At 50.2% G+C, this 26719-nt stretch overlaps 2 protein-coding genes across 3 annotated transcripts; one reads left to right on the top strand and one right to left on the bottom strand.

The window, feature by feature from the left end:
- Positions 1-787: 787 nt before the first annotated feature.
- Positions 788-22772, top strand: Mmp28 (matrix metallopeptidase 28). 2 transcript variants are annotated; one of them, XM_021177141.2, is made up of 8 exons: positions 788-1045; positions 12104-12183; positions 12270-12457; positions 16040-16264; positions 18742-18987; positions 19437-19586; positions 19857-20024; positions 20849-22772. In XM_021177141.2, exons 1-8 carry the CDS (start codon positions 935-937, stop codon positions 21241-21243), a joined length of 1563 nt encoding a protein of 520 aa, XP_021032800.1. In that variant the 5' UTR covers positions 788-934; the 3' UTR covers positions 21244-22772. The 2 variants fall into 2 exon arrangements, with proteins under 2 accessions (XP_021032800.1, XP_085685863.1); XM_085829737.1 differs by lacking the exon at positions 19437-19586.
- A 132-nt stretch (positions 22773-22904) lies between these two features.
- Pgbdf (plakoglobin binding and degradation factor) lies at positions 22905-26038 on the bottom strand. The gene is made up of 3 exons (XM_021177144.3): positions 25944-26038; positions 23231-23540; positions 22905-23151 (listed from the first exon to the last, which is right to left on the bottom strand). Exons 1-3 carry the CDS (start codon positions 25954-25956, stop codon positions 22905-22907), a joined length of 570 nt encoding a protein of 189 aa, XP_021032803.1. The 5' UTR covers positions 25957-26038.
- Positions 26039-26719: the final 681 nt, after the last annotated feature.

Here is a 26719-nt window from a genome sequence, read left to right on the forward strand (position 1 = left end):
ACTGAGATAGCAACCTGTGCTCACTCTCCAAGATAAGACTTTTGCTCAGTATGTGTGGAGCATAGGCTGTCAGAGAAATCTTTCCACTCCGTTCTTACACACTGTATAGGCTATATAGTCTTTTGCTCTGTGTGCCTTTCATGTCCATGCTATTCTGGGAACTAAATGCCAGATACTCTCCTACTGATGAAGAAAGCAACACTTGAAGTCGATGATCCTTTACCATGGGTGGCACCACTGCGCCCTGCTGTTTGTGTTCTGATTGATACCAGGCATCATGCATGCTTACTAATGTACAGGCATGATCTCATTGAATCTTCCCTCAAACGCCAAGATCTAGGTATGTATTATCCCCATTTCCCCGTGATAGAAGGTTCAGAAAAGGTGACAAGACCACACAGCCTTCTGGTGGCTGGGTCGCAGAGCATTTGACTCAGAGCTTTTCCAAAGGAGCCCTTCTCAAACTCAAGCCCCAGCTCCCTGACCCCAGTACTGACTTCTCTTCCTGCAGTCAAGTGTCTCCCCCCTCGCTTGACTGAAATAGGCCTCGAATAGGCCAGGACCCCTCTTTACCAAAATCTTAAATAACTGAAGGACTAGGAGTCCTATCCTCCCGCGCCCTTTTTGGGAAACTGGGACCAAGCAGAGTTGCGGCAGGAGCCGGGAGCGGCTACACCGCTGGCGGAAGAGGCTAGGGCTGGCAGCCGGGTTGGTGGGTGGGGCGGCGGCCGGCACTCCCGCCCCTCTCCGCCCCCTCGATCCTCCCGCTGACTGACCCGCAGGCAGGCATCGCGGGTGCCGGACAACCTCGGGCGGCGGTGGAACCAGGCGCTGGAGACCCTGGGGACCTGGTGGGTCCGCACGCGGGCCGCGACGAACTGGCATCCGTGGGAGTCGGGCACAGCTGACCACCACCCCCCAGCAGCTCGCTGCGATGGTGGCTGGCGTGAGTCTCCTGCTGCGCGCCCTGCCGCTGCTGCTGTGGGGCTGCCAGGACGCACAGCCCACCCAGCACGGACTCCCGGAGCTGCGCCAGGAGGCAGAGGTACCGGGTGTGCCTAGCGGAGAGGGGGACATCACCCGCGGTCCCCTCTAAGCGACCATTTGTGTCCCTTTGCTCTGACAAGCTTACAAAGAGACGGGACAGAGTTACTCCCTAAGCCAGAGTTGTTGGGACCACACAGGCCTGCAACCCCGCATTAACTAGCAGGGTCAGGACACAGCTACCAGACAGGACGGGCAGGCTAGAGCCCGGAGAGAACCCCACCTTCACCGCTAAGCTGAGGTGACAAGCTGCTCACCCATCAAATGTCCCCACACCTTGAGTGCTGTGCAGAGGGCACTGCTGCCTGACCAGAGTGACTGTGGCCTCCTGGCTTGCGCTTTCCTTCTATTGAAAGCAAGCCTTTTAAACTGCTCAAAACTAGTTCGATCTGTCACACGGGACTGCAGAGGCGAGTATTAGGGAGCTTTAAATAGTGGTTTTGGACGAAAAGTGAGAAAAGAAGAAGAGACAGGTGAACCTCAAAAGATTTCTCATTTCACTTTCCTCGGTTCTGCTTGGCGCGGGTAGCACAGTGGAACCTTTGTGAGGTGAAGTGAGGTTGGTGTAACCGGTGTGTTTTCCACTTTGTGATTGCACTAACAACAATTTCACGTGTGCGTGCATACACACAGACAGACAGACAGACAGACAGACAGACAGACAGACAGACAGACAGACAGAAAGACACACCAAGAAGCATCTGTTTCGTTTCTCAAGAATGGGACCTAGGTCTCCACTATTGTAAGAAGAGATGGGAATAAGCTTTCAACATTTGAGTCCAGCTTCTGTGCCCACACTTGCTCCCCTGCCCTGCTTCTCCTATTTTCACTAGCTCCCATTACTGCTGGGGAATATCTGGAAATGACCTTGTCTTGACAGGTAATCCTGTCTTGGACTCATTCAGCTCTTCCCTTTGCAATAGAGGAGGCAACGCTCTCCTTTCACATATAAGGATTTGCTTGTCTCTCTGGATTTACTCTTACAGCATCAAGAGTCCTAAGGTCCCAGGAGAAGGCTTCTGCCTACAAAGCCAAGTCTTGCTATGAGTCCCACCCCTCTTCCCCTTAGGCAATTCCTGGCAGAGGAATAGAGACCATATCTCTGCTGCCCATGCCTGTGGTGGCCCCAGATGGTGAGAATTTCATCTTGGGGTGTGCTTGGGAAACTTAGTATCTAGCAGACTGAGGAGTCCCTTTCTATCTGTTTAACATAAATTGGGGGAAGGGGATTTTAAGCTCTGGGGAAAAAAAAGTTTTAAAAGTATACATGCGCCGGGCGTGGTGGTGCACGCCTTTAATCCCAGCACTTGGGAGGCAGAGGCAGGCGGATATCTGAGTTCGAGGCCAGCCTGGTCTACAGAGTGAGTTCCAGGACAGCCAAGACTACACAGAGAAACCCTGTCTGGAAAAAACAACAACAACAAAAAAAAGTATACATGCTCTGGAAATGTATAGTGTGCATCTCTGTGTGTCTGTGCAAGAACACAGAGTCTATCTGTGTCACTTAACCAGCAAGCACCCATAATGCCTGTTTCACAAGATTGATGTATGGTATCATTGAAATTATGTATCTGAAACACTCACCGCACTACCAGTACATAGAAAGGAATCTGTGCAAAGAAGTTGTTCTCAGTGTTGTTGATGTTAGAATTATCTGTATTGTTATCTTAGAGCATGGAGCTTCCGCTTTGGAGCTCATGGCCTGGAGTCTGGCTCTCCAACAGCAGCACAGAATAAAATTTCCAACAGGCAGCAGAGGACTTGCAGCTTCTAATAGCGTTGCAATAACTATGGCTACGACAAATTGTGTCTCATAAAAAGCAGGCACCATGACGCACACCTGTAATCCCTGCATCTGGGAGGCCCAAGCAGGAGGATCAGAAAGTCTAGGTCATCCTTGGCTACCTAGTGAACTTGAGGCCAGCCTGGGATACATGAAGTCCTGTATCAAAAAATCAAAACCAAACCAAACCAAACTAAAACAAAACCAAACCATTTAAGATTTAGTAAAATAAAGTAGTACTTATTAAGTTCGAAGAATCTATAGATCAAATTTTCAGATAAGGCACACCAGGGAAGCTTCTCCCCAACTCCAAAATGTCTGGGGACATTGTCTCACACCCTGGCTCTCAACCAGAGTACTGGGTCGCTGAGGGAGATACAGCCCTCACAGATGGGAGCTCAGAGGGTGAGCCCACCACATCCCCCGGTTCTTGGCTTGGACACAGTTCCATGACTGCAGCGCAGGGAAGTAGAGCAAAGGCAGAGCCCAGAGTCCAGCTGAACTGCGGTGGTAAAATCCAGAGTTTAGAGCTGTGGAAACGGCTGGAGTGCTCAGAGCAGTGTGTCACCAGGAAGGGAGCTAGGCTCAAGGGGGTGCAGTAAGTCTGTATGGGTTCACGGTAGGCCTGGGCCTGAGGACTTCCTGGCATGTGCAAGTTCAGACAATTCAGGGCTTACCAGAGGACAACTGGAATATGACTGGAGACAGAAAACAAAGATTTGGAAATTGAGCAGGTCTGGAGGATATTAGAGGTCCAGCTCAGACAAAATAAACAACAGTTTAATTCCCCAGGTGTCCATGCAAGGCTGCAGTGATACAGTGCGTTAGTGTCGAAGATGGTCTAGTGAGACCAAAGCTTAGAACTGGGTGGACATAGAATACATTGTCCCTTACTGGAATTTCCTTAAAAGACAACGGACTAAATAACCCAGCACACTGGACTCTGTAACACCACATGCAAGATGTTTGACAATAGAACAAGAAACGAGGGGGTAGGGTAGGAAAAATAATTATGCTGTCGTTACTGAATTGGAAGTGCCTGGTGTGAAGTAGAAAACGGAATGTGTCAAGTGGGAAGTGTTATATTGGTGTAATAGTAACTGTAAGTAGACTAAAATAGGCTTAAGGATGTACTGAGATGGATTAAGGAAGTAATACATACGCCCAGAACAAAATCAAGCCTTGCAAAGATCTGCCTCTACATATTTACATATTCTGAACATTCTGTAGAAATGAAATCATATAAAATGTGGTGGGATGGGAATTGAGGGCTTTTTTAATTTTAGGACAAAGTCTCTCTCTGTAGCTCCAGGCTACCTTCAGATTCACTCTGAAGTTTGCCTAGACTTTTGGCTTAGTCTCCCCAAAGCTGGGACTACAAGCATAAACCAGAATTCCCAGTCTAAAATGTGGTATTTGTGGAGAGTTGGGGAGTTTGAACATTTCTAACCCAATAAAGAGTAGAACAAAGCCAGCCATGGTGGCACACACGTTTAATCCCAGCATTTAAGAGGCAGAGGCAGGCAGATCTCTGAGTTCATGGCTAGCCTGGTCTACAGAGAGAGTCCAGGGCAGCCAGGACTACACAGTCAAACCCTGTCTGAAAAAAAAAAAAGAAAAGAAAAGAAAAAAGAAACCCAAACAAAACAAAGAGCAGAATAAATATACATTAAAAACAACCACCAGCCGGGCGGTGGTAGCATATGCCTTTAATCCCAGCACTTGGGAGGCAGAGGCAGGGGGATTTCTGAGTTCGAGGCCAGCCTAGTCTACAAAAGTGAGTTCCAGGACAGCCAGGGCTCGAACCTCCTCCCCCCAAAAAAACAACCACCAATGGTCTCCTGGTGGCACATAACTTGTTCAAGGACGGACTGCCAAAGCTACAAGAGAACTCTCAAAAAAAGTCTCAAAGATTAAATAAATAAATACGTAACAAAAGCAGCTGGGTTTTTTGCGCAGTGGTAAAGTGCTTGTCTAATATGTAGGTAGGAGATCCTGGGGTTTATCTGTTTTATCTGTTTGTCTGTGCCTGTGTGACTGTGCATCTCTGGGGGGGGGGGGGAGGCGGTAGGTGCATGTACATGTGTGTGTGTGTGTGTGTGTGTGTGTGTGTGTGTACAAGCACCTGCCTGTGTAGCCATATCTGTGTCTATAGTTTTTGTTTAACTTGGAGGTTTTGTTTCGTTTTTATTGAGACAGGGTCTTGCTTTGTAGCTCAGACTAGCCTTAAGCTTGTGATCCTCCTGCTCTAACCTCCCAGTGTTGGGATTGTAGGTCATGTCCACTTGAATGTGTCTGTCACATCTGTTCCTGTATCCGGTGTGTCTGTGTCTGTTTCCCTGTGTGCACACAGAGCAATAAAGCTAAGGGCTTTCCAGAGTGGGCTTTGCCTGGGAGGAGATTTACTGCTTTGAAAACGTTATGAACAAGTTCATTGTTGTCCAGTTAGGAAAACTGGAGCTACGCACAATACTCCTAAGTAGGAAGGGTACCCAGCGCTGAGTTGCAAGACTGGGTTAATGAATGACATCACCTCCCTGGCCCCCATTCCCAGCCAGGTTCTGTCCTATGTTAGGCGACAAACTCTCCCAAGGGATCTATCTACCCTTAGCTTTGTTTGGATCTTTTTTTACAACAACCAGACTACTAAGTGATCTCATGACCCGCCTTCCACACAGTGACCTCCCCATATCTGCACAGCAACCCCCAGTGTGCAGTACAAGAAGCTGGACTGTTTATTTCTCCGGAGACTTTCTTAGGCTTCTGTAGAGTGTTGACGCCAAGATGTAGTGTCTTTCTCATACCCCAGAGCCATTCATTTGACTTTTGTGAGTCAGAAACTAGAAGCCTGGGCGTGGAAACCAGTCCCAGGAGCTCAGCATAGTGACTCATGAATAAAGGGTAAATAGAAATGCAAGAAGAGGTCCCAAAGGATCACAGAGGACCACAAGTCGATGGAAAAGCATTTACCAGCCCAGCTTGAGAAAAAAAATCAAAAAGTTGTGGAGTGGAAGCAGGACCCCAGTGAGGAGAGTCTGTTGAGCTTCTCTTTAAACGCAGGCATGACTAGGGCATTCTCTAGGGCGCCCTGAGCTTAGCCCTGCAAACCTAGTAAGAACCACATCTACATAAAAGGCAGTTCTACATTAGAAAGAGTGTAATCCTAACCCTTTGGGGGCTTAGGCAAGAGGATTTATAGTTCAAGGCCTGCCTAGCTACAGAGTTAGACTTTGTCCCTAAAGAAAGGGATGGAATAAGATTGAATCTCGATGGAGATTAGCCAGCCAATAATTTCCATCTTGCCTAAGGACAAAAATGAAAAACTCCTTCAGGTGTTATCTAGGCTACACCTGGACAGAACCTTGTGAATGGCAGGACTGGGTCAAGGAGAGGAGTCAGTCAGATGGGAGGGAAAAGCCTAGGTCCAATTCACAGGAGAAGGCTGGGCTGATCCCCCTCCCCCTGCACCCTGCCCTCTCCAAGGCCAGGCAGGAGGAGCCAGGGAAACAGAACATTCTTGAAGCAGACATTGGCGGTTTTGAAGAACACGGTCCAGTACTGTTGGGAACCTGTGGCTTGTCAAATGATCTGTTAGGGTGTGCACAGAAGATTGTCCTGGGCTCCATCTGACAACAATGGAGTCCACTGTCCAAGCAGCTCCTCCTGTCTGCCCGACTTCCCTGCAGAAGAAAACCTCAGCTTCACCTCTAGTATCTCTGAGAGCCACTACTCCCAGGTCCAGGTTGGGAGAGCTGCTTACCTCAATCCTCCACACCCCCACATAGAAGCTGCAGGATCACTAATGCAGATGTCAACAAAACCCCTGGGCTAGTTCTCAGGGGTCTGGATTCAACTATTGGTTCTACCCCTCATTAGGTAGAGTTACTTCGACACGATGCCTGCTCCCCTGACTGTCCTTTAACATAGGAGTAAGTTCACCTGTACTTGCTATCTTCCTGCAAGGTGGCTACAAGGTTCAGAGGAGGCATAACGTCTAGAAAGCTCTGCAGGTTTGAAGGACTGCTTGGGCTCCTGGTCATGAGAGACCCTCTTTATAGAGGTCAAGGCAGAACACCAGCTGCTGTCCTTACATCTTAACTTGGCTAGTACCTAGAGGTACACGTGCAGGATAAGTGGCACCCACCACGTATGTGCCTGTGTGGAAACAGAAACCATGAAGTAGAATATGACATGGAGCCCAGTGTGGCGGTCCACATCTGTGGTCCTAGCACTCAGGAGTCAGAGGCAGGAAGATTGCTGCAAGTTCCAGGCCAACCAGCACCTCGAGAAGCACCCCCTTTTGACAAGAGAAAGAAAAGGAAGAAAAGTAGATGGCCTAGCACATGAGTAAAACAATATGGTTTCTGCATGAATCTGTCATTTTGCAATTTTAAAATGCTGCGTATGTGTGTGTGTGTGCATCCACTTGCATATGTGTATGGGTGTGTGTATATGCATGTGCATGTGCACATTCCTGTGTGTGTGTGAATGTGTGCTCGTGCCATTGTGATACTATGCACCTGCAGGGGTCAAAGGATAGCCTGCAGGAGCCGATTCTCTCTCTACCCATTACTTGGGTCCTGGGGATCAGACTCGGGTCCGGTTCAGTGGTGAGTGTCTACCCGCTGGGACATCTTGCCAGCCTCTTTGCTTTATTTTTGTTTCTGAAATTGATGCAGAGAGTGTTTAAAAGGCTGATGACTAGAGTGCCCTGGCAAAGGTCCCTTCTGCCAATAAAGCCCTGTGGCCACAGAAGTTAAAATTCCGTTCTTAGTGGGACGATGTCCCTCAAGCTTCCCCAGAGCATCTCACTCAAGTTTGTGGTCAGGCAGTGGTCTCCCAACTGATGTCTACTGGGGCAGAGTGGTTAGGCAGTTCTGTCAGAGTATACACACGGGTCGTTTATCTGCAATGACAGCTAGGGTTGGGATAGCTCTAGGGCTCTAATCCAGTCCTACTGTTTGTTAGGGGAATCTGAGGTCTAGAGAATAACAGGCCCGAGGACAGAGCAGCAGCAGGGACTCAGAGCGACGCTCAGTCCAGTGACTCAGTTCTTGACTCTGCCTCATTAGTGAGCTCAGAAATGGCCAGAATTTCCCCCTTCCAAACAGGCTGAGCTAGACACACACCCTTTCATGACAAGTAGGGACCCATACTGGAGATCCTCTAGAGTGGCGGTCCCACCCAGCCTTTGAGCGTGCTCATTTTACCCAGGCACCACTGCCACTCCCAAGGACATTCAGAAATGACTCCCCAGAAAAGTGGCACCATCCTTACACAAGACAGGCCAGGCATGTTGGCACAAGGTTTTAGGCTAAAACAGAGTGAATCACCTAAAGGGCAAGGCCCTCAGCTTCCTTTCCCTTTAGATGGAGCCTTGGGCTACCTAGGAGAGAGAGAACAGGCAAGCAGAGACCGAGGAAGAGAGACAAACAGTTGCTTGAACTTCCAGGTAGGGAGGAGCTGCCGGACACCACCTTCAGAAAGTGGGGGAAGTGATAACCCTGGAGAGACCTCAGAGTCCCTAAGACCCACAAGCCAAGCCTCAGAAAATGGAAGCCAGGAGGAGAGATTCAGACCCCAAAGGAGCAAGAATGAGGCCCAGTGTTCATCCACCAGTCTGGGTCTTGTGGGACTCCTTCGTTCCCCACTGTCGAGCGGTTATCTACCCACCTTATTGCCAGTCTTTCTCCTATGTAAGGTTGGGCATTTCTCTAATCCTGGCAGAGAGACTGAGTCACAGAAACATAGCAGAGAGGGTTAGGACAGTTCCAGGGGCAGAAGTCTGCATATTTATCTATCGCCTCTTTCCTCTACTGCCCAGAACTTCAGAGTACTAACAGTCGCAAGGGGCCCCTTCCTGTATGTCATTTTAAATGTCTAAATATGTATTGTTATGCATAAGCATGAACGTCCATAAATCTGGATGATCTCCATTATAATACTTGAGTGCTGTTATGGAAATATAAATGTCAAATTCTTAAAATGCATTTTTCTCATTCTCTGGTGCCTCAGCTTGGCTGGTGTCCTGGGCGTGTGTTCTTTCTCCTTAATGGGAATTCAGCTCAGCAAAGCCACTGCAGAGGCCAGCATTTCCCCCTCTAACGACCCCTGAACCCTCCTCTGCCCCAACTTGTTGCCAGAGTACCAAACAGTGCAGCCCAGCCAGGAAACCGGAGGCCCCACAACACAATTTCCCCTCCTCCCCCCTGTCCCAGAACTTCAGCCAACTCCCTGATAAAGTCTGGGTGGGTTTGTGGGGAGCGACACAAGGGAGTGCCATCCAGGCTGACCTGTGGCCTGGTCTCCTGACAGGCACTGGTCCAGCTAAAGGACTTCCTTGTAAATTCCTCTTTCCAGTCACATCAAAGAAAGGGGAAGGGGCAAGGAGGAGAGCCCAAGCCTGGCTGAAGTGAAGCAAGTACCAGGTAGCAGTCCCTGAACAGAGCACCAAGGTCCAGGTGGGCTGTGTTCCAAGCCTACAGTTAATTTTCCCTGCTAAAGAAAACTGGTGGAATCAGCACTTGCTGGGCATTTGATTGTGTCTGTCACTCTGCCAGATGTGCATGGCTTTATTATTATTTTTTTTAAGATAGCATCTTACAGTGTGGCTTTGAACTCACTATGCCAAGCTGATCTTGAGCCAAAGACCCCCTGGCTTCGTCTTCCTGAGTATTGTGATCACAGGCATGTACCATCGCACGCCGTACGCATTGTCTGTAGTCCTGAGGATCCTGTGGGGTTCATCTTATTTTCACATTGTAGGAAAACAAAACAAAAGAACCAAAACTAAAGCTCGAAGAAATAGTGTCCTGTCACCTACTAGAGTCAAGGTTAGAAACATGCTTTATCGTCAAGTCTGGCGAGCAATACATGACCTCGCTGACTGAGACCCTCGGTCTCCTTTACTCCGATATTTGTCTGAAAATGATGTGCATTACAGAGGGAAAGAAGAAAACAAGAGTGCTGAGACACTAATAATCAAACCGTCTGAGAAACGGCAAGGCTGGGTTGGGAAGTGGTCTGCTGTCCAGCATGATGCTCCTATGGGAAGTGTCTGGTGGAAGTCTGACAGTTGAGGTTAGGGTACCAAAGATGGATGGGAATGTTTGGCTTGCTTTGTTTGGTTTGGTTTTTTTTTTAATTATTTTTTATTATTTATTTCTTTATCCATCTTGGACTTTTGAGACAGGGTTTCTCTGTATAGCCCTGGATGTCCTGGAACACACACTGTAGACCCGGCTGGCCTCGAACTCAGAAATCTGCCTGCCTCTGCCTCCTGAAGTCTGGGATTAAAGGTGTGTGCCAGCACCACCACCGGGTTTGCTTTCGTTTTTTAAAAAATACTGATTTCTTGTATGTGTATGCACGTGCCTGTTTACCACGTACCTGCAGGAGCCCACGGAGGTCAGAAGAGGGTGTCAGGTCCCTGGAACTAGAGTTATAGGTGTTTGTGGACCATCATGTGGGCACTGGGGACAGAACCTGGGTCCTCTGCAAGAGCAATATGTTCTCTGAATCCTGAGCCATCTCTCCAGCCCTTGCTTGTTTTTTCAAGACAGAGTCTAATACAGCCCATGCTAACCTCAAACTTGCTATGTTTCTGAGCTTCTTCCCTTGATTCCCAACTGCTGGGCTCTCGGGGCTGCACTGAAATTGAAAATACAAAATGGATATAAGTGAAATCAGTGAAGGGGAGACCTGCCAGTCCTTTGTGAGTCTGGCCTCTTTTCCAGCTGTGTGTGTGACCTGAGGCAGCAGCTATGACTGGAATTACTTTGAGTTGGTAAATATAGCAAAGAAAGGTAAAGGTAAGAGAAGGAAGAAATGGAAAATTATTCCTATATAGATAAGCCAACAAAGAAGACATTGGGGCTGGTCATGATGGCACACTCCCTTAATCCCAGCACCCAGGAGGCAGAGACAGCCAGATCTGTGTAAATTCAAGGCCAGCCCGGTCTACTTAAGTTCTAGGTCAGCCAGAGCTTCATAGTGAGACCCTGCCTCAGTCTAGCAGCTAAAGGGCTGCTTCTACTCAGTTGGTAGAATGCTTGCTTAACATGAACAATGGACTGTATTCAATCTTCAACACCACAAAGATCATTCACAGTGGTGAGTGTCTGTAATTCCAGTGTTTAGAAGAGAAAGGTAGGAAATGAGGCCACTTATCTTTATTCAAGGTCATTCTTGCCTACATAGGGAGCTCAGGGCCAGCCTGGGATGAATGAAACCCAAGAAGGAAGAAAATGAGAGTGAGGGAGAAGGGACTTTTTCCTTCCATATCCAAGGTGTGGTTTATGGGGCTTTATCAATACTCCCGGCAAACAGGAAGCCAACTGCACCAGCTCCCCAGAGGTTAGATCTGGTGATGGGTGAGGTAATGAGTCACCCTCTTTTCTCAGCTGACACCAAGAACTTGGCGACTAGGTGACTGTCTTCCATCTATGTGAGGGTGTGCAGGCCATAAAAGGCCGGGGACCATGAAGCATTCTCTAATTGTTCACTTTCCTAGAGGTTCTCGAAGGAGAAGTTGTGGATTTCTAATTCAAAATATACTTCTCTAGAAAGTCATATTTCTATATTAGGTAAAAAGTTGGTATAAGTAAGCACATTTAATGTCAAAGGGCTTTAACATCCTTGCTCTTTAGGAGAAGAGAATTAAATAGAGCTGAAATCAAAGGGTAACTTTATGCAAGACCAAGCAGGGCGGAGCCAGGACCTGATCAGCTCCTAGAGTGCTTAGATGTTTCAAAGCAAATGCAATGCACATGGATGCTGTCTATGTGCATAATGTGATGCATGTGGATGCTGTATATGTGCATAACAGGTACTCCATTTGCTCGGCATGGGGTGCCCCCTGTGACAGGAGCCATGCTTTTGTGACCAGTTCTCATAAAAAAAAAAAAGTTCTTAATAACAACTGCTCTGTAGCTGAGAAACATGTAGCTTAGAGGAGTAACTTGAAAGCTTGAATTCAAACCCAGACCAGCCTGCCTCCAAAGCCCATCCCTGCCCAGCATACCCTGCTAGATTTCCGACAATGCCGGATTATAGGAAGGCTGGATGGTCAGATAGTTTGAGTAGTTTGTCTTCGACCCTCCAGCTAGTCGGTGATGGCCTTCTGGCATTAATGCCAGAGCTTTCTCTGCTGTCATTTACAAATCTTCTTGGGACAGGGAAGGGAAACTGGTGTGGATGTATGTGCCTCAGACCCTTGTACAAGAGGAGACAAGGATGCTGCATGGTGAGAAGAGCTGATGGTCCTCTCTCCCCTAGGCATTTCTGGAGAAGTATGGATACCTCAGTGAGCAGGACTCCAAAGCCCCAGCCTCCGCACAGTTCAGGAACGCCATCAGGTATGACAGAGGGATGTAAGGGGGTGCAAGATACGAGCTCCCCCAGACCCTCCTCTGCAGTCCTTTCTCTCACTTCCTTCTGGCAGAGAGTTCCAGTGGATATCCCAGCTGCCCCTCAGTGGTGTGCTGGACCAGGCCACACTGCGCCAGATGACCCGCCCGCGCTGTGGGGTTGCAGATACTGACAGTCATGCCACTTGGACAGAGAGGATCAGTACCCTGCTTGCTGGACACGGAGCCAAAATGAGGCGTAAGAAACGCTTTGCAAAGCCAGGTGAGTGCATTGAAATCCAACCTAGGCAGAAAAGTCCAGGGCCAAAAAAAGTGGCTGATCTGAGACAGAACTCTGAGAGAAGCCTCTCTTCCCTCAGAGCAGATTATTGGATTTAAGGATCATAATCACGAATACAGATATTTAACTATAATTATAGCTGCGTTGATGAATTTTCATTGTACATATATTCTCCAGATTAAGCCTCATCTAGCCCAGTCAATTCTCTGGTCAGTTTCCTATGCAGGGCAGTTTGTAGTTTTCGATTATATCTTGTTGCCGTTATCTCCGGAAGAGTCTATTCTTCTTCTAACACTTATCAACCAAGATGTGATCCACTTTTATTTTGTTCATAGCATTATTTAAAACAAATAAAACAACTAGTCTTATTTAGAATTAACACACCAAGCAATTCATCCATTTAAAGTATCCAATTCAATGCAGTTTAGTATATTTGTAGAATTGTCCAACCATTACCACAAGCTAATCCCTCCTTCCAGAACGTTTAGTTTTCCTCTGAAGAAATACCATGCCCATTAGCAGTTAGCTCCCCATTGTGCCCTGCTGCCAGCCCTGGCACCCACTAATCTGTTTTCTGTCTGGGGGGGGGTCTGTTTATTTTGAACATTTCATCACAGCCCATTGTGTACTCAGCCCAGTTTCTCCTGTTGGAAGCTGCCCTGTGTTCTCTCCCCTTCCTGCTACTTCCTTTCCAGAGGGGGATTTGAAACCAGAGTCATGAGTGATGCTTCTAACCTATATCACAGTCCTTCTCTCTTCTCCTTCCTCCTTTCCCTCCTCTCCTTTTTCCTCTCCCTCTCCCGCAGCAGGCCAGAGCAGAGAGGACACTGGAGTCTGAAGCTTGAGGCTCAAATATCAGTTGTCAGTTGTCACAACCAAGTCATGGTACTCAGTTCTGATCCTTCCTCCTCCCTCACACAAGGGTCAGTCCTTCCTGGGTTGCAAAGGAGAGCCATTCTGGACTACCAAGTGCTAGATAACCCGTGGGCATGCAGTGGGAAGTGAGCAGGCCCAGAAACACTTGAGCCTAAGTTCTGGGGTTGTTTCTTTCTGGCTGGGTCTTACCTTCTCCTGCCCCCAAGGTAGGAGCTAACTTAGTGCATTCATAGCTAGCAGTTTGGAATACCTGATTGTCAGAGAAATGCGGGATGCCTAGATAAAATTGAACTCAGATGAGTAATAAGGAACTGTATTTGTATTTTCATGTTCAAATTTTACTGGGCATACTAGATTCATCTGTGCTGCCTCTGGACCCTCGGGCCCAAGCCCCTGCTCCTCTCTGTGCACGCAGGGCTGGTTTCTAGTTCACAGAGCTGGGAAGTTTGCCTTTCCTTCTCAGCGTTGGTGGGGTGAGGATGGGGTGGTACATCCGAGTTGGAAAGGGAAATCAAAGCGAGTGGGTGTTTGCTAAGCCCTCGCCACACTTCAGGCAGTTTCCTGATGCCATTCCAAAAGGTAAGCCTTAACAACACCACTGTACAGAGGTGGAAACTGAGGCTTGGAGAGATTCCACCAATTCCTGGGAGCTTGCTTGTGCAGGACTACAATTTCAGCCTAGAACCCTTCCAATCATCAGTTGCCTGCTGGGACTCAGGACTCCACTATCCTTCCCGCCCCCAAACTTCTAGCTTCCCCATTCCTGCCCTCCGTAGCTCCTGCCCTTCTCTAGTCCCTTTTGGGACCCTGAAGAGAGGGTGCAGCAGGCAATACCACATGCAGAGGGCCTGGGGTTATGAAAAAACAGCCGTGGCCAGGCAGGACGTGAGACTAGGACCTCAAACTGGCAGGATCTCCTCGGGGCCAAGGTCGAAGAGGACAGGGTTCCAGCCTACCAGCACACGGGCAGTTCCTTCCTTCCTGGCCCCTCCCAAGGAGAGCACTCTTCTCCCCCTCCCCCAATTCCTGCTCCTAGTCATTCTCCCTACCCTTCCCCCACCCCACTTCACAGAGGATTCTTTTCTGGAGACCTATAACCTTCATTGGCCATTAAGATAACTACCACCCCCCCCCTCTTTCCTGCTGGGGGTGGAGAGGGAATGACCGCAGAAGGAGCCACCTGGTACCATTTGCTAGAGGGTTAAAGGTTTGGTGATGGTGGTCTGGGAGAGTCTAAGAGTCACAACAGGATGTAAGAAAGCCTAGTGCAGCTACTCTGTGCCCCGAGGGGACTTAAAGCAAGCAGCAGATTGTTCTTAGGAAAGAATGGACCTGTCCTAGGTAGACACCTCAGGACCCCAGCCTTGCTTTCACCTTCCCTGTCCCCCTCTCTCCCTCAAAATAATTCCCTCTTCACACCCTAAGGACTGGTCACTGGCTTGAGAGGCAGTGGTTGGGTGGCTGCCAGGCCAAACAAGCTCAAGGAGAAGCATTGCTTTGAATAGAGTGGGGCACACCCCACCCCCTCTCCATCTAGGGAAATCTCAGTCCTTGCTAAGCTTTGACCCACCAAGTGATGTTTAGGCAGATGTATAGGCCTGGCATCTCTGCCGAGAGGGTTGCTTGCTTATCTATGTGGTACAGTAGGAGTCCTGGGCCGGGGAGCGGGTGCAGGGAGGGGGTGTCCAACTCAGTTCCTATCTCACTCTGCAGCTGTGGGTAGGCCTCATCCTCCCGGGGTCATGGGCATCCAAGTCTGGACCCCAGGAATCTTGCCTGAAAGTGATGAGGCTTCCATTTGGGATTTCAGACTCTGAGGTATAGGGCCCAGGGGCCATTCCTGTCAAACCCAGAAGCCAGACGTTCCAGCTACTCTGCTCCTGGCTGCACGGCAAACGCAGATGGGTCCAATGTAAATGAATGACCTAGGGCTGCAGCAGAGGCCAGAGTCCCAGCCTTCAGGGAGGATCTGAGGCTTGGGCCAAAGGGAAAGCAACTTAAGAAAGAAGAGATGGAAAACTTATTTGGGCCTGTGACAAAACACACCCTTTGTTCTTATTTGTCTTCAACTCGGGAGCTCTCCAGAGTCCCCAGAGAAGCGGGAAGGAGGTCAAGGAACTTGCATATATGGTTTTTTTTTTTTTGATTGTTGGCCAGCTGCTGGCCCTAGATTCTGGCAAGTCCAGAGTGGAGCCTCTGGGAGGTGGCAGGAGACTGTGAGGGTGGATAGAGCGCCTGAGGCAGGCACAGCTGTGACCTCAGTGACCCCTACTGTCTCTCCATCCGGACACTGAGGTTGGGCCTCACAGAGTGACAGTCAGCAAGAGGCGTGTAGCTTCCTCAGACTCAGCCTAGGCTGTGGAAAAAAGTGAGACTGGACACCAGGGGTTCAGACTGATCCTTGAAGGGGGTCTTTTCCTGGAAGAAGCTACATCTCTATCAGCAGACCTCCCAGACCAATAAATTGGAGACTCTCCTGGAGAAGGGTGGTCTGCCCAGCGTGAGAGCTCCCTTCAGTAGTGACATATCTTTCTGCCTATCAAATGGGAGGCTGGCTGCTCAAGGCAAGAGCTGAGTGTTCCCTATCAGATAAAAGGTCTCCCTGGGGCAGGGCCAACCTATCCTACTGGGCCTGTGGGGACCAGCCTCAGCAGCACATATGACTCACATGGCCTTTCTGGGTGACAGGTAACAAATGGTACAAGCAGCATCTTTCCTACCGCCTGGTGAACTGGCCTGAGCGCCTGCCCGAGCCAGCGGTTCGAGGGGCCGTACGCGCTGCCTTCCAGCTGTGGAGTAATGTGTCAGCACTGGAGTTCTGGGAGGCCCCAGCCACAGGCCCTGCCGACATCCGCCTCACCTTCTTCCAAGGAGACCACAATGATGGGCTGGCCAACGCCTTCGATGGCCCAGGTGCGGTCACAAAGCCTTCTTCCACACAACAAGGGGGTTGCCTGCCTAGGAAAGGCAGCCTGAGGGTGGCAGTGGAGTTTCTATTCTTGAAAGCACAGCCAAACCAGGTTCTCCTCCAAAGGACCACCTATCACTTCATCTGTAAAATAAGAACAACAGGCCCTGCCCACGGTGTACCACATGGCTGAAAGGACAGCCAGATAAGGTTTGGTGTAGAAAGCACTTTGCTAACTCTAGAGTATGCTGGGTTCTTGGAGAACATTCAGGAATCCTGTCAATTCCTGCTTCTAGACAGGCCTGTGCTGCTGCTGTTCTCCAGAGTCGGCTTTCATAAGATATCCCGAGTCCCCCATCAGCCCCTTCCTCCCCTGTTCCCTGATAACCAGGAGCCTTTACCCTACATTCACAGAAGTGCTTCAGAGATCATAGCCACAGCCGGGTCCATTTATTTGTCCCCAGCCCGAAGGTTTCCTCTGCAGTGTGAGCCATTCTCCCATTCTGCTCCGCACTGGCCTTCCGAATCTGGCTATGCACTATTTGCGCTCCTCTGTGAGAGCTGAGCAGGCTGAGCAGTGCAGGAGACAGCTGATGTTCCTCCTGCCCTTGTCAGTCCCTGCCGACCTGGGCTCCTAGAAGACAATGCTGAAAGGACTCTTGATGAGCTAACATTGTCACAGTACCATTTGCTAACCTCTGTCAGGGTCACCTGCCTCAGTGGAAGGTGTATATGAGGGCCACGACCTAGAAGCCACATCTAGTTATTTCTGTGGGGACCCAGACGTACCTGTGACAATCACTGAAGAGCTGACTGTCTCTGCTCACCACTACAATGAGCAGGGTGAGAGGCCTAGAGGAGCCCTGACAGGGGGAAGACACATTTTTACAGGAAACTAGATATATCAGCCAGATATATGGCACACACCTGGAATCCCAGCACTACGATGGCCATGAAACTGGGGAGACGGCTCAGTGCTGTGCAAGTGTGAGGACCTGGGTTCAGGTTCTCAGCATGCATGTAACCCCAGCACTGGGGGATGGAGACAGGAAAACCTTGGGGGCTCACAGAATGGCAAGCTTCAGGTTCAGTGCAAGGCCCCTGTCTAAATTGATAATAACACTGATACGATAGTGGAAGGGGCTGGAGAGGTGGCTCAGTGTTTACAAGTGCCAGCAGCTTCTTTGAAAAACCTGACTTTGGTTCATTCACAGTGGCTCACAATCATAACACCAGCTCCAGGTAATCCCACACCCTCTTGGTTTCTGAGGGCAACAGGCACACGTGGTACACACAGACACACATGCAGACAAAATACAATCAATTAGAAAATTTAATGGGGGGATCTAGGGACCCCTACCTTTAATTCTAGCACTTGGGAGGCAGGGACTGGAAGAGCTCTGAGCTCCAGGCAACCCAGAGCTGTATAAAGACATTGTCTCAAAAGATTAAAAAAAAGGAGAAGAAGAAGCCAGGCGTGGTGACACACATCTTTAATTCCAGCACTCGGAAGGCAGAGGCAGGCAGATTTTTGAGTTCGAGGCCAGCCTGGTCTACAAAGTGAGTTCCAGGACAGCCAGGGCTATACAGAGAAACCCTGTCACACACACACACACACACACACACACACACACACACACACACACACACACACAAAACAAAAAAGGGAGGGGGGATTAAGTTAGAAAAGTGACTGAGACAAGACATCCCAGCATCAGCCTCTGGCTTGCATACATAGGTGAGCATACATGCAACATACATGCATTCATACACACACAAACAGCATAATAAGACCCTGTCCAAATAAAGGCTGGTGGTGGTATGACTCATGGGTATGGGTGAAGGTGCTTGTCCTTGCTGCCAACCCTGCAGACCTAAGTTTGATCCCTGGGATCCACACGGTAGAAGATGAGAATTGAGTTCCTCGGGTTGTCTTCTGATCCCCACATGGCACATCTGACACACTTAAAACAATTAAACAAACAAACAAAGATCCAGAGTCTCTCTAATGTAGCCCCTGATGGCCTTGAACTCCACACATAGAAGCACATTGTTAAATCTGCAGATTCCTGAACAGAACACACCAAGTTCTATGCCAAGGTTAGGAAGCCTCGAACTCAGAAATCCACCTGCCTCTGCCTCCCAAGTGCTGGGATTAAAGGTGTGCGCCACCAACCGCCCAGCTTCAGATCAGGAATCTTATCAGAGAGGTTAAGCTATCTGTCCAACGTCACACAGTAAAAAGTAAATCTAGTATTGGAACTCAAGCAGTTTGGCCCCTAGCGGAATCTATAGTGTAGAAGAGGAAGTTCCTCTTAAGACTCTGATATTTAGTCACCTGCTCACCTGCCCGCAACCCAGCGTCCATCAGACACTACAGAGATGGAAACTAGTAGACCACACCCCCAACGTTGGAGTTGATGCCTGCGGGAGGGAGTTCTGGGTCTTGAATCACCCGGACCCTCCACATTATTATTCTCAGGGGGTGCCCTGGCACACGCCTTTCTGCCCCGGCGGGGCGAAGCGCATTTCGACGGAGACGAGCGCTGGTCTCTGAGCCGCCGCCGTGGGCGCAACTTGTTCGTGGTGCTGGCGCACGAGATCGGCCACACGCTTGGTCTCACGCACTCGCCCGCGCCACGGGCGCTCATGGCGCCCTACTACAAGAAGCTGGGCCGCGACGCCTTGCTCAGTTGGGACGATGTGCTGGCGGTGCAGAGCCTGTACGGTGAGCCTCTGGGGTCTTCAGACTCTGGCTCCTCAAATAGGATATCCCCACCTCCACCCCTCTTCAGTTCCATGCTCCCGGTCCTTCCTTATCCTGAAGCCCCTAAGCTCCCTTGAAATCTGAATATCCGCGAGTCCTGCTTTCTCTCTCCATCAGGTCCAAGCCATCCATAAGAGCAAACCTCTGCCCTTAGCTCAAAACCCTTCGGTCTCCCACTCTCACATTATCTCAGAAGGTCACTCTTTCCTGGGCTGTTGAGTGGGAGAGATTTCTGGGGATAGTTGAGCACTTGGATAAAACCAACAACCAGGGCTATACATACCCCTTACTCTTTCCTTCAGCATGTCTCAGATCATAGGCGGAGCAGAAGGAAGGGTCTTGACCTCACCCCCTCCCCCCTTCCCATATGCTCCTACCCATGTCCTCTCTCTCCCTTCTTGGATCGTAAGGAAAGCCTCTGGGACGCTTAGTAGCCACCCAACTCCCCGGAAAGGTGTTCACTGACTTTGAGGCCTGGGACCCCCACAACTCCCAGAGCAGACGCCCGGAAACCAGAGGTCCTAAATACTGCCACTCTTCCTTTGATGCCATCACTGTAGGTAAGATGGTCCCAGCCATGCCTGGTGTCTGTCTTCTGTCCTCCACATCTCCAGGGGTCCAGAGCTGAATTACAAGGTGTGAGGAATGGGGCGATCTAGGATATAGAAATCCTAAAACCACTCAGGCCCAGCATTCCCTCAGCCCCGCCCTCTCCACGCCCCCTGCATTCTACCTTCCGCTTGTCTGGGAAACTGGGTTTAGGGCAGACCCTCCCCCACAAATCATCAGGAGGCCAGTAGCCTTTCCTCATGTCTCTTGTCTCGGGATAGATGGGCAATGGCGACTGTACGTCTTCAAAGGGAGTTACTTCTGGGAAGTCACAGCTGATGGCAATGTTTCAGAGCCTCGTCCACTACAGAAAAGATGGCCAGGACTGCCGCCTGGTATTGAGGCTGCTGCAGTGTCTTTGGAAGATGGAGACTTCTACTTCTTCAAAGGTACCAGCCCTGAGTCAGCTAAGATTAAGACGTGGTGGGTGGGTATCCTGCCTGAGGAGAAAGGAGGGGGAGGGTCCCCAACAATGAGTCCCTGGTGAACTCGCCACCTCAAGTTGAACCTGTGGCCCAGAAAGACTCCTTTCAGAGATAGAATGGGGAGCATCCAGTGTCCAGGGTGTTCCGTGTAGAGATTGTAGCAAGAGGACTGCTCTCCAGTCTGAATCAGCAGAAAGACTGGCCGCGTCTGCCCTGGCACCCTGGCACCCTGGCAGTGTGAGGTTGGCATGTCACTTAGCTTTTAGAACTTGTATTTCTTGGATAGGGAGTGTAATACTCAGGTGTGATGAGGAAGCCGGATAACATGCAACGACTGAAGGGTGGACTGGACATGTGGTAATACTGTTCTGAGCCGCATCCATTCCTTCAACCAACGCTGAGTTCCTTGTGTCCTAGGAACAGGAAGAAGGAAGGACCGGGGACAAACACCTTTTCCCTCAGGGAATTATTAGTAGTTGGAGACTGAAGAAAAGTTCAAGCTTTCCCAATCTTCCATTCCACACCCAGGCAGGGAAGTCTGTTTTCCACCTCCCATCCCCATCCTCAGCCTCCTCCTACCTTCCCCAGCCGGGGATTGGGTTCATTGAGTATTCTCTGCTCTCTGCTGACATCTGCTGAACGATGTATAAACTACAACTGGCTCCAAGGAGCCTGTCTAGGTCTCGGAATAGAAAAGAGTAGGGACCAGGGTGAGAGAGATGGGGTGGAGAGCCAATGAGTGAACGAGTGAACGCCTCCAGCTCACTATGGTTCTCAATGCCCCACAGGGAATCGTTGTTGGAGGTTCCAGGGCACGAAGTCCGTGTGGGGGTTCGCACAACTCTGCCGGTCAGGTGGTCTACCCCGACACCCGGACGCAGCTCTCTTCTTCCCACCTCTGCGCCGCCTAGTCCTCTTCAAGGGTTCCCGCTACTACGTGCTAGCTCGAGGAGGGATGCAAGTGGAGCCCTACTATCCCCGCAGCCTGCGAGACTGGGCCGGTGTCCCTGAGGAGGTCAGCGGCGCCCTGCCAAGGCCGGATGGCTCCATTATCTTCTTCAGAGATGACCACTATTGGCATTTGGATCAAGCCAAACTGCGGGTGACCAGCTCCGGTCGCTGGGCCACCGAGCTGTCCTGGATGGGCTGTTGGAATGCCAACTCAGGAGGTGCCCTGTTCTGAAGGCTCCCCATCACTGAATGAACCGTGGTTGCGCCTCCTGAGGGTGGAGCCTGTCTAGGAAGCCCCTGGACTTTGCAAGAACCTCTTGAGCAGTAAGGACTCCAAGCAGGAAATCAATCAGCATTTGTTCTCCGGGATGGAAAGAGAACTAGGGTTCCCATAGCCTTTTTCCCTCAAAGACCTTTTTCCTTCCCACTAGTGTGTGTATGTGGGAAGGTGGTGAAGATGAAGGATCTGGTGAAGATGTTGTACCATGCCCACAGTGCTGAGTCCCGGGAAGATCAAAACTCAGCTGAGGTTGGAGACTGTGTCTGCAGGACCCTCCCTTTCAGTGCCTTTCAGGCTCAGTTCTTGGGGAATCACCTGCTATTTCATCCGAGACTTCACTCCAGTCCCTACCCTCAGCAAGCTGGGATGTAGTGAAGCCTTGAGGATCCCCCACTGTCAGAGGCTCTCTGTTGGTTCAGGAGGCAGAGCAGGAGGGACTGTGTTCCTTCTGGGCCTGACATTGTCTGGGCTAATGAAGAAGCACCCCCCAGCTGGTCAACGTAGAGGTGCAGCAGACTTCCCTAGATAGAATTGTCTACCCTTCTCAATAGAAGCACATGGGTACCTGGTGCTGGAAACACAAGGACCATGCGCTTACATCCAACCCAGGGACAGCCAGCTGTGTATGGTTATCATGGAGAGACAGGGTGAACCTCTCTTCAAAATTCAGGACATTTTCACCCCATTTGCCTCCAAGTTGGACATCTTGAGCATCAGGAAGATGAAAGAGGGCCCTTGGGGGGTTCACTCAAGATGTAGCCTCCATTGCTATCTTCAGGCTGTGTGAAGCCCGTTTGCCCGCAATGGCCCCGTTCTCCAAGGCCACACAGGCAGCATTCTGAAGCTCATGCAGTCTAGCAAGAATAGCTGGGATTCCTGGAGAAGGAACCAGCTCCCTGCCTTCCCCTTTTGTCTCAGCCTGTCTCAGTATTAATTTTAGCATCTGGATCTCCAGCCCTCTCTCCTCCCTCTCCACCTACCAGTGCACACACACACACACACACACACACACACACACACGCACGCACAATGACCACCAACAGCCAGCTCTCAGGGAGGGGAGAATTCGGCAAGAGAGCAGCCCGAAGTTCCCCAGAGGCATTGCTGGCCACGCGCCCTCCTTTCTTCTCTGTGCAGTGGACAGAATGGCCTTTGACTGCTCTTGGATGCAAGTGCTTTGTACTGCCCTGTCCCAGGGAAAACATGGAGGAACCTCCCTGCTAGCCCACTGCTGTCTGGGTTGTACCCAGCGGGAGAGAAAGGAGAGTCTCATCTTTATCACTCTATTCCACCTCAAGCGACTCTGATTGGAGACTTTATTGTTGATTAGAGGGAAAGAGGCAATTTATTAAGAGGGCTGAGGACACCCCGAGGCTATCTTTCTCCAGGGTAAGCCCGGAGAGAGGCTAGAGGACCTGAAAACGAAGCAGGCAAGGTTGTGTTGAAGGCGTGAGGGTCAGGAGGGCTGTGGGTGCTGGGTACTGTCTGGGGAGGAGTGCCTAGTTTCTTCTATAGTTCCGCAAGACAGATGGAACCGTGAACCGATAGTGGGCCTTCTCACCGGTAGGAGGCGCTAAGGATGGCGGCTTGAAGGGACAGTTCTGTGGAACTCACTAGAGATAGAAGAGTTTGGAGCATTGCGGGCTCAGAGGCTGGGAGTCAATGAGCTCAGAGTTGCCGGTGGCCTCTGCCTTACCCAGGTCAGGGTGCTCAAGAATACAGTGCTCCACATAGGCCGGGTGGCTGTGCAGAGTCTTGCATTTCTTGCAGAAAAGGATCTCACAGCGCGCACAGCCACCCCGGCGCGGTGGCCGCCGCCGCGTCTCCAACACACACGGTTCCTCCGGGGCACCCCGCTTCCTGCGGGCCGGGGACGTGAGTGCTCAGAACCCGGAGACCCTCCTCCCTAAGGCTCGGTCCCAGGTTCTTTCCGTCTCACCTGTCCGCCGGAGCTGCCAGGCCACCCAGCAGAGCGAACGGGCTGAGCCAACCCCAGAAGCTGCTGTCTGAGCGTCGCAGCAGCGCCACCTGCTGGCTGCTGGACTCCTGGCGCAGCGGACTGTAGGACACAGAGCGGGCCTCGCGCTCATCCGCGTCTCGGGAGTCCTCCTCCGTCTCGGTCGCGCTCTCGGGGTCCGACCTCTCTTCCACCGACGACGAGGACGAGGACGACGATGAATCGTCCTCCAGATCCTCCTCCTTGGCCTCGGGATCCTCCACCTCCTTCCTCCACAAAGGAGTCTTCACGCCTGTAGGTGGGGACAGGGTCAATGCAGCCCGCTGCCCTGTCTGCTTGCGTGGGGGGAGATGCCTCCTGCCGGCTGCTACCTGCCAAAGGGCTTCGGAGTCCCAGATTCCCGGACTGCTGCCGAGTTCCTACCCTCTTGAGCGTCCTTGCTAAGGATTCCAAGCAAGTCACCTCGCTTCCATCAAGCTCCATTTTTTTCCCCAGTCTCTGAAGCGGGAAAAGTCGCATCTACCTCAAGAGTGTCTGTGAGGCTGACTTTAGATAGTATGTGGGTAAAGCAGTTTCCTGCTTGGCGTTGGGCAAGCAATCAACGAACATATATTGCCAACCCGGAAGGAGGAGGGTTACCCAACATTAATAAACCAATTGTCATTTCAATAGGTGGTCATTTATGGGTTGTTTTTTAAATGAATTAGTTGTGTATTATTAATAATTATTGATACAGTCTCACTATGTTGTTCTAGCTGAAAAGGAAACTCACTATATAGACCAGGCTGGCCTCGAACTCACAAAGAGCCTCCTGAGTATGTTTGTTTCTAAGTGTGGCTTTCCCTGGTGGCAGGAAGCCCAGTATCACTGGAGGTGGGGTGGACAGGCATAGCTGACTAAACCAAAAATAGGTCTCAGACTTGACCAAATGCAAGTGGGTTTCGGCCACACCAACCCTCTACCCAACACTTTTGTCAGCTCACACGCAACTTCTAATAATAGATGAGGGCCTGAGGCAAGTCCCTCAGCTGACACAGAAAATAAGCAGGCCCTCCTGGGAGGTATTCATCATTCCCTCAGTAGATACTCCTCTAGCACACAAGCAGCCCTGGGACAGCTAGATTTATAGTGCAAAGAAGGGAGCACGGGGGTGGAGGAGGGCTTGGGCTTTGCCCTGGAAAGATCCAGGACAATATCCGTAGACCCATCCATCCGTTTCCCAAGTTGAGAATTGAGCAGAATAATAGTAATGGACAAAAAGGCGCGCGTGCGCGCGTGTGTGACTGTAATAGTTAAAAATTGCAAAAAAAAAAAAAAAAAAAAAAAAAAAAAAAAAAACCTAAGAGTTTTTGTGAAGGAGTTTCTGGTTTGGTTTAGTGATGTGGGAAGACCCATCGTGACTATGAATGACATCATCCCACAGGTTGGAGTCTGGGGCTGAGTACAAAAGAGAAAGCAAGATGCCCTGTATCCTGCGTGCAGATGCCATATGACCTCTCGCATTGCCACCAGGATTTTGCCATCACAATAGACTGCACCCTCAACGGTGGCGAGCCAGACTAACTGTTTCCTTCTTTAAGCTGCTTCTGTCAGGGATTTGTCATAGCAAGGAGACAAGCAACTGACCGCTAGGTACCATGTGTTCAACTCGCTTTTTCATGGTGCTGCTTCATTCTGGCACCTTTCATGGGGGTGAGGGGGCGGGCCTCAGAGAGGGTCTCTAAATGTGATCAAGAGTACTGGTAGCGAAGGCCATACCTAACACAGCCGAAAGAGGTGCTGGGAGACATTTTGGGAAGAAGTGGAAGAGGGAATAAAGTTGGAAAAGAGGTTAGGGCTTGAAGCCGATTGTCAGGAATGGGAAGCCACGCATGCGCAGTCTGTATTGTAGCATGTTCCCTCCAACAGGACAGGGGACTTCAAGAATCTTTGCAGAAGCTGGGCAGTGGTTGCACACACCTTTAATTCCAGCACTCAGGAGGCAGAGGCAGAGGCAGGCGGATTTCTGAGTTCAAGGCCAGCCTGGTCTACAGAGTTAGTTCCAGGATAGCCAGAGCTACACAGAGAAACCCTGTCTCAAAAAACAAAAACAAAACAAACAAAGAAACAAAAATCATTGCAGAAATAGGTGGTGGCTCATGCTAATGGACTCAGCACAAGAAAGGCTGCAGCAGGAGGATTGCTGAGAGCTCAGGCCAGCATCCTGTGCTATGTAATAGGTTCCAGCCCATTGTTCCTGGGCTACAATCTGAGTCCTGTCTAAACCCCCTCCACTCTAATTTTGTTTTGGGGAGTGGAATTTTCTTGTTTGTTTGTTTGTTTGTTTGTTTGTTTGTTTGTTTGTAGCTCTGGCTGTCCTGTAAACTCATTATGTAGACCAGGCTAGCCTCAAACTCACAGAGATCCACCTGCCTCTGCTCCTGAGTGTTACCATGCCTGTCTTGCCCACCCCCCTCTGAAAAAGATCCTTAGCATGCAGGCCAGAGGAGACAGAGAGGTCTGAACAAGTAAAGATAGGAGAACTGATGGAGGACGACAAGAATATTTAGGGAGGAGAAAGCCGAGGGCTTGTAGAAGCACAGATGGGAGACTGGGAAAAGTTCAATTTTTCTAGCATCACCATGGCGGTGGGCTGGTTGCTTGAGATGGGTCAAGTGGTCCTATCTTGGTCCACGCCCTTTCTAGCCCCACTCACCGTGTTTATCCATTCTTCCCAATGCTGTACTGCCTGTTCCCTCTGGTCAGGGACTGGGATGTGGGGATGCCCAGTGCCTATAGAACTCCACATGGTTTCTAGGGCATCTGTTAGATCACAGGGGGTGGGACTAGAATCTCAGCTGCCCATAGGCTCTGCTTAGAGACCGATGCCTTTTCTAGAATCTCCAGATTCAAACAAACCCCACATGTCCCCTGCCTTACCCCAGAGAAGATTCCAGTGAGGATAGCTTTGGCCCCGGTAGGCTGGGTTCGAATCCCAGCTCTTCCACATAAATATAAAACCTATCAGAACTTCAGCACAGTCATTTTACAGGGACAGTTATTCAGTTAGGCCATTGCTGGGGGTGATACCTAGATGTGGGCACCCGGAGTCATATCCTTGAGTCATTCCCTAAGTCCCACTATCCCTTGACAGACACACTTAAGCCAACAAAGCTTAGGAAATTGAGACCCAAATGTTCCAGCTGTTCATCTCAGCTGCCTCCCCAGGCTCGATCTACCCACCAGCCCTTTGTCCTTTACTTTTCTTAGGGTAATTTGGGGGTTTATGGAATTTCAGTGTGTGTTGAACGCTGAAGAGATGTTTCAGCAGGTAAAAGCACTTAATGCTTTTGCAGAGGACACTGTTTGGCTCCCAGCACCAATATGATGGCTCACAACTGTCTACCACGCCAGTTCCAGGGGATCTGGCACCATCTTCTGGCCTCTGTAGACACCAGGCAAGCACATGGCTCACACACATGTGTGCAGGCA

The sequence above is a fragment of the Mus caroli genome, unplaced genomic scaffold (genome assembly GCF_978045245.1).
Source record: "Mus caroli unplaced genomic scaffold, Mus_caroli_1 scaffold_13, whole genome shotgun sequence".
Lineage (NCBI taxonomy): Eukaryota > Metazoa > Chordata > Mammalia > Rodentia > Muridae > Mus > Mus caroli.

Coding starts and splice junctions, on each gene's coding strand:
- Mmp28 (XM_021177141.2), top strand. CDS start 935: ATGGTGGCTGGCGTGAGTCTCCTGCTGCGCGCCCTGCCGCTGCTGCTG. Junction 16,265..18,741: donor CAACGCCTTCGATGGCCCAG/GTGCGGTCACAA, acceptor TATTATTCTCAG/GGGGTGCCCTGGCACACGCC. Junction 19,587..19,856: donor CTTTGATGCCATCACTGTAG/GTAAGATGGTCC, acceptor GTCTCGGGATAG/ATGGGCAATGGCGACTGTAC.
- Pgbdf (XM_021177144.3), bottom strand. Junction 23,152..23,230: donor CTGGCAGCTCCGGCGGACAG/GTGAGACGGAAA, acceptor CCCGGCCCGCAG/GAAGCGGGGTGCCCCGGAGG.